Here is a 7,582-nt window from a genome sequence, read left to right as displayed (position 1 = left end):
CACTTATTTCATATTCCTTTAAAGGAAACATCTGCGATGATGGAAAATATGAATAGATACAAAATACTTAGTAAATAATTAATCAATTGCCCAGGGAAGAATGATACACTGACGTAACTTCGAGATAAATGTGGTAAACAAATGACTTGCGGCATGGTTTAATGTTCCATGCAACCCTGCCATGACTTCAGATCGGCTCGATGTTCTAGGTCTTGTTGGTGTGCGTCGAATTTCAAAGCTCTGCAAACATGCATTCAGCGCTCAGAATTGTTTTCTTCCTGTGTCTCGTGCATTCCATACTTGGAAGGGCCATTGAGGTATGAACAAGAGTATTACTTAATACAACATTCATATACAATTTAATTTGAAGGCGACATACATAATTATTAATCATCTTCTTCCTCCTCCTCCTCCTCCTCATCCATCATTTTGTTTGATGACGTAATAATCATTATCCCTATTTGTTACATGTCTAGCGATATTTTTTTTTCTTGCCTAGACTATGTCGCCTATCAGGGTGTGCTTATGGCTGCAATTTCTTGTTTGAGAAACATTCTTCTTTAGGTTAACTATTTCATCTTGGCAGAAGTTGATGGCTGATATGACGCCAATGTAACAAGGAAAATCATAGGAGATAATATACTTACAAATACTTCCGAGTGTTATGATGGAAATCAAATCAAATATGAAATCAACATTGCAATGTCTTTACCATTTCCAAAAGATAATCTTCATAGTCTGATGAACTTTTCTTAATAAAAAAAGAAAATGTGTATGTGGATTAAGTTTGCAAATGCGCCGAAGATATTTCTTTTGAAAAATTTTACAACAGAATAAGCGTTAATAGATTACAACTTCACGTCTCTTTCTTTTATTTTTTATTTTTTATGTTTTGTTCAGGAGACTGTACGCGAGAAAAGAGCAGACACATTCGGTAAGTATTAGCAAGTTATAGATTTATTACAGTCATTAATGTCATGTTGAAATATTGTGGCATTGCATTCAAAAGGTTCATGTTGTTAAACTATTGCTTTTTTTCGTATGACCCTTTCTCGCCCGTGAAACCTGCGTTTTGGACCGAAATCAACGCATTTGATCTTTCTGAACCAAAATAATGGAGCATACAATTCGCATGATGGCCACAGCTTAAAGTTACTGATTGCCCTGTCCGAGGGGGAAGGCTTATTCAGTTGCCTTGTGTATCTTTGTATTCCAATAGGTTTCGTCTTTGCCCACAATATCAACAATTATCATGATTATTAATTTCTGATTTTCACCTAAATCTTTTGGTAGAATTCCATCTTGCCAACCTCAAAATCTTATCTACAATAACGATAACATGTATTACTAAATTGTAGTGTAATATCTTAAGACATATAGGCATCACTGTGTCTCGGTATAGAGTATGGGCGAACAATATGCATTTTAGGTATCTTTCTCAGATACAGTAAGGGAAATGATAATAATACAGTTCTTCCCGGCCAATTTCATTGTTTTGTCATTCAATTACATATCAAAAGCATTCATTGTCGTAAAAATTGCTCAGGCATCTAAACACCGTCATTCAAAATCGTATTCTACGGTCATTATGACTGATTTGGCAACCGATTTCGCATTTGCGCAATGTAATTCATCGAGTTGAGTTGAGTTGAGTTTATTTCATTTATGCACGGAAATAAAAGCCTGCCTTCAGCTGGACAGCTGTTTTTTAGCAAGGCCGTGTTTTACATCGAATAGCAAAGCATACATACACACGGCGAAAATGAAAACATATACAATGATATACAATGAATGGCAAGCACTGAACAAGTTACAAAAGAAAATCAATGAAAAAAATACAGATATTAAAAAACAAAAAGAGAAAATCGATATACTTCTATGGACACATTAAGGAATTTCCGCTAACTTCATGATCTCTTTCGAGAAACTTTTGATGTCACTATAATTGTTCTTAAATAAAAGTTTTACATGCAGCATATGAGTGGGCATACATTTCTCCATCTGTCGCCAGCTCTTTCCGAGCATTCAAATTCGCATATGGGCAAACAAGTTCATAAAAGTATCATTCAAATCAAACCTGTATGATGTCCGTCAAAAGTACAGTACTTGTACTTGGTTTTTAAAATGAATGTTAAAATGGCCCACATGTGGATCACACACAATGATGCAATATCATAAGAAGGTAAAATGAAGGTCACAAACCAGTATGATAATCAATTATAAAGAAGATTTCAAATGACAATTATGAATACAACAATAATGATCTAAATGAAAATAAATGTGACTTGTGAGTAATGTTCGATATTGTTATACTTATCTTCTGTAATGTACAAAGTGGAGAAATAAAACTTACTAAAGATGTAAATTAGAGATAAAGAAAGCCATGTAGATGACATGACGAAATGAGGATTTTGTATTGCAGTTTACATGTTTGGCAAAAGAATAAAATATGGATGTTCAAATGAGCAAATGCTCCCCAAGATTATGAAATTTAAGATATAAAAGAAAGATCTCATCAATGATTAGCTATACATAATCACTTTTGCTTAAGTACGTGCATTACGAAATTGAATGCTCAGAATTGTAAAAATCGCTTGCTCAAAAAAAAAAATGAAAGTGTTTTAAGTGCTTGTCGAGCCCATCGCGCCAATTTGAATGCACAAACTTGGAAATCCGTGCACAAACACGAAATTGAATGCTTATATCAATATTTGAACTTGTGACCCTTTATTTGGGTGCCTTTAAAAATAAACGAGTTTGAATGCACATAATATGAAAATGAAAGGCAATTTTATTAGGGAAATTGTCAGGGAAACTTCATATCATAATAATTATGTGCATTGAATGAATGAGAAATATAGTTTTTCCAGTTCATATGGCATTATTCAACCTTTTTTCATTCATTCACATAGATTTGAAGTTCAATTTCGTCCCGAGAAATCTGGAATGTGCCAATACTAGTTTCAAGTTCGTCTTTTGTCGATCAGTTTCAAACAAAGTCTATTTAATTAAGTCATTTGTCACACATTCTCGTCGTTTATCATTCAAATTCGTCCGTCACACTCGCTGCACATATTTTTAATAGCCAGAGCAATTTCGCGTAATAGCGCATCTTCGTCAAATTTTCATCCAAAATCAAATCATATCTTATATGCTGTGATTTCTTTGCATTTAGGAGTAACATACACACACTGTACCCATCCCCCCACACGCACACAAAACAACACAGACACACATACACACTGTAATACAGCTTTGATGCCATCTCCGATGTTTTTCGCCTTCCCTCCAGATTTTCCACCTGTCCACCTTGTCTCTTGCAGTCAGAGGATGTCTTTGTTGCCCCTCTTCATCATTATCAGCTATCTCTCCATTAGCTCTTCCTTGTTGAATAGCTTGCCGATGTTAAGGGTCACTACTCTGATCCTGTATAGGCGTAGCCTCACTCGTATTCCGCAACCTTCATTGACGTGTAATATATCGATTCATTTTTCTGCATTCACTCAATAAACATGCAAATGCACTCTTTGGTTTCGTCCCCCCTTAAATTTACCACTAGCATGGACAACCTTTTGTAAACAGTGACGAAACCATAATAGGTCTAGGTAAAGTACCGTTGGTTTTAGAGGGTTTAAACACCTCCCTGGTTTACATAACATCTGTGTGTGTTTTTTTTTCTCCTGTGCAAAATTCCAGCGGGATGTCCGAACATTATTTCACGCGAGGATTGGGGCGCGCGCTCACCGGTGGCTTACTCTTGGCTGAGTACACCAACCCGCTACGCCCTCGTTCACCACACCGCTGGTTCCCAGTGCTACACCCAGACAAGCTGTGAGTCCGCTGTACGTGGAATCCAGGTAAGACATATTTGGCGCTTTTCATCCTTGGTAAACTTCATCATGACGTCAACTTGAATATGGAGTAGACTATCATACTGTGCAGTGATGCATTAATCAGCTCTTCTTTGTTACCATTTACAGGATTAGCAGCGAAAGATATCAACAAATCATTAATATCTTTATCATGATTATGATTCTTGCGTCGACTGAGTTGGCTTTATTGCAACTGTTTAACAAATTGCACTTCAATGACGTAAACAATTATTCACTGTTTTAAGTTATAACAATGATAAAAATGATCATAATGTGCTGTTACAGCAAGAGTAATTGTGCATACACTTGTACCCACTTTCTCCAGGACTACCATATGGACAGCAATGGCTGGTGGGACATCGGATACAACTTTCTGATTGGTGGAGACGGGAACGTGTACGAGGGGCGTGGCTGGGACATTAAAGGAGCGCACGCAGGCTCTTACAACTCCTACTCCATAGGTAATAAGAATAGATACCTTCATAGTTTCCTCTCCATAACCAAAAGGCGTTAGAAATTGTCAATATATGTTGATAACATCGTTTTGATATACGCATATTTCTTTTTGTATTTCATAACTTTTATTTGGACTGTCGTTACTGACCGAAAGGCCAGTTGCGTCGAAATAATTATTAATGTATGTTCACACCGCGTCTCTATCAAGAGGTGTGGAACATGGTTGTTTTGGGTTTGAGGTAGGAGGCGACGGGGCACAGACGGGATCCGGTCTAGGGGCAACAACGGGTGTGTCGGGATAGCTGGAGGGAGTGAACACTCGGTTCTTGCCAGAATCCCTTATTTGTGATTTTGTAAGCTGGGCCTTTTTAAAGATCTTATGATATTTATCTTGGGTTTTTTTTTCTAGAGCCATTTTAAAGTGTATTTCTGTGCTGACCAAGCATTTTGTATTCTAAAAGTTGACATTGACATCTTTATAGACGAGGCGTACTTCAGTGGGAGAATTTCAGAGAAAAACATTAACGCTGAATAGGATTATGTCATTCACAGCGATAACAATATGAATTAAATGATTCCGATAATCAAAGGCAGCCAGAGCTTCTGAACCAATATCACTGTCTACTACAGAGACCTGGCAAATTCTGTTGAACACTCAGGGAATCGGTTAATAAGTGGGTCATAACTTGCGGTGTGTGTGTGCGGGTGTGTGTGCTTTAGAATCATAATCTTCAAGCAATATCTCTTCTTTAAAGGTAAAAGCTCTCTTCAAATTGAATGCCACTCCCCCTGTTGTTGTTAACTCCTCCATTTCACACGTGTCCGAACATAGCATGAAAAACGGAATACTAGTAGATTTTATTTGTTTGAGGTTGTCATTTTGACAAGGTATTTCGCTGATGGGAACGTTCACGAACACTTCGCCCAGTACCACGATGATGAACACACTCTACAGCCTTTTGGACTGTTTGGAATCCAAGTAAGAATGAGACTCAGCCTACAAGCTCGTATAATTTTAATTCTTCATTTACACAGAGGGTTGTCGAGTTAGATATGTTAGGAAATGCTACAATTCAAAAAATTCACACTTTTATTATGAAGAGCCTCGATAAAAAAAGAAAAAAATTCTTTAAAAATTGAAGACTAGATAATACTTTTTTCTATACAACACAGTTCTCTATCCCAAGACATTTGAGCTATTGAGTTCTCTTGAAGAATACATATACCACCTTTCCGCGAGGTTTGAGTTGAAATATGGAGGGTTTGTATTGCAGACGGTTACCATTGAAAGGTTTGAAATCAGACTGTAGAGACTTGGTGCTTTGTAAACATATTATGATGACCACATATTATTACCAATTCCATCATTAAGCAGTGTGGCCTTTTACACCCTGTCTATACAGATACTGGAAGACAACCCCTGTCTTTAAATGAACTATTCAGTGCCAATAATGCAATGAAAATCACTGGAAACGTCCATTATTTAGATAAAAATAAAAGAAAAAGAAAGCAAACAGACAAACAAAAATTTTCCAAACTAAGATTCTGCTTGTGACCTCATCTGTCAATTATTGCGAAAGTACTCATATGATTAACAAAAAAAACAACAACAACGCCGTTTTCATGCAGTCAGTAAGCTATTTAGATCCACGTCATTCTCATAGAATGCCATTAGTCTGTGCACGTTTAGAAAAATAACCCTGGTATCTTGCGCAATCAGGGTGATGTAAATCAAATCATGATGCGTTAAGTTGAAAATGCCGACACTTCCCATATCAGACTGGCGATATGCTTTCATTGTTTTAGTTGGACCCTGTGGAATGGTTTTGTTATGTGATGTATACCAGGAACGTGCTGGAATAATTTTACTTACCCCTGTTTTCTGCGCAGCAACAAAATTCTGTCATGCTACACCCTCTACGGTCATCGCCAGGCTTCCAGCACCGAGTGCCCTGGCGAACAACTCTACGATCTGATCCAATCTCACGCACACTGGGTAGGTATATTGAACATTGATTGGAGTCTGTGAAAAAAAACAACAACAACTTGTGTGTATGCGTGAATGAAGAAGAGAGAGTGTATGGAAGGCAATTCCTGTCATTAACGAGAACTATCGGTATAGAGACCTGCTCGAGCAAGTTGAGCGAACAATGGCATTGATGGCCTTCCATATAAGAGTACGTTGGGACTTGGGCGTATGTGCGTGCATAACACTTGCAAGGAATGAAAACTAACCTCTTTAGAAAACACCTAGACAGATATCAGTGGGTATGAGGGGAAGGGGGCAAAGGAGAGGAGAGGTTTTTAGAAGAATGTACATGTGTGCTGTGAAGTGAAAAGAGTAACGTACCGGTGTGAATGTGAATGCGTTAGTATACAAATTATATGGGTCAAGTGAAAGAGAAAAAAAGAAAGTTCGAGAGAGAGAATTTACGCGTTTTGGTTGGAGTGTACATTGTGTGTGTGTGTGTGTGTGTGTGTGTGTGTGTGTGTGTGTGTGAATTGTGTTGTGTTGTGCTTGTGGTTTAAGTACAGGCTCCGATATTTAACAAAACAAAGAAAAAGAAAAACTTCCTCTTCACAAGCCCGTTAATTATTTTTATACGTATTACTGGCTTCCTTCCCATATATTTCAAGATACAAGGAATAGCAAATGTAATGATTGGGCAAAACATTTCGGATTCGTATTTGATATTTTGTATGCTGATGGAATTACAAATGTTGCAGAGTCGCAACATCATGGCCGTTTTCTTTTCTATATTTCCTCCACGTTCTCAGAGCTACCAGTCTGGATCAGTGGGCAACCCTGACACGTCAACTGAGTGTTAACCGGATTTCACCCGCCACTTACGAATCCCTCGTCATCGATGTCGATGTTCCCCGAATTCCCGACATCATTCTGTGACATCAATGATCAAGCACTTGTGTTCAGTAAATGTCTATCATCAGTACGGTCCGGAAAATCAAAAGAAAGCAAAGCACACAATACATTTAGAATCTACTTTACCTGATAGTAGCTGTTGACCGAAAGCACATAGCCCAAAAAAAAAAAAGAAAAATACTTCTGAAGTGGATGTTTCACACCATTGAGGAATTCTTAGCAGAAATTTATCAAATCCAGTATTTCAAAAATCTCTCTGAGGATTAACCTTACAAATTGGGCACATACAACTTATATTGGTGAGTTAGAACTGTTGAAATGATATGATATTTTAGCAGTTAATGAAATTATAGGAAAGTCATCAATATGTAAT

The 7,582-nt window shown here is 37.4% G+C and overlaps 1 protein-coding gene across 1 annotated transcript; it reads left to right on the top strand.

Moving 5' to 3' along the window:
• Nucleotides 1-502: 502 nt before the first annotated feature.
• LOC139741033 (peptidoglycan-recognition protein SC2-like) lies at nucleotides 503-7,170 on the top strand. Its single transcript, XM_071651623.1, has 7 exons — nucleotides 503-517; nucleotides 901-934; nucleotides 3,697-3,857; nucleotides 4,198-4,333; nucleotides 5,217-5,307; nucleotides 6,219-6,324; nucleotides 7,107-7,170. The coding sequence occupies exons 1-7, from the start codon at nucleotides 503-505 to the stop codon at nucleotides 7,155-7,157; spliced, it is 594 nt and encodes a 197-aa protein (XP_071507724.1). The 3' UTR covers nucleotides 7,158-7,170.
• The last annotated feature ends 412 nt before the right edge of the window (nucleotides 7,171-7,582 follow it).

The sequence above is a fragment of the Diadema antillarum genome, unplaced genomic scaffold, assembly GCF_040938485.1.
Source record: "Diadema antillarum isolate AM-2024a unplaced genomic scaffold, OU_Dant_1.0 seq00000898_RagTag, whole genome shotgun sequence".
NCBI lineage: Eukaryota > Metazoa > Echinodermata > Echinoidea > Diadematoida > Diadematidae > Diadema > Diadema antillarum.
Note: the sequence above shows the minus strand (reverse complement) of the source record. Positions and strands in the feature narration are given on the sequence as shown.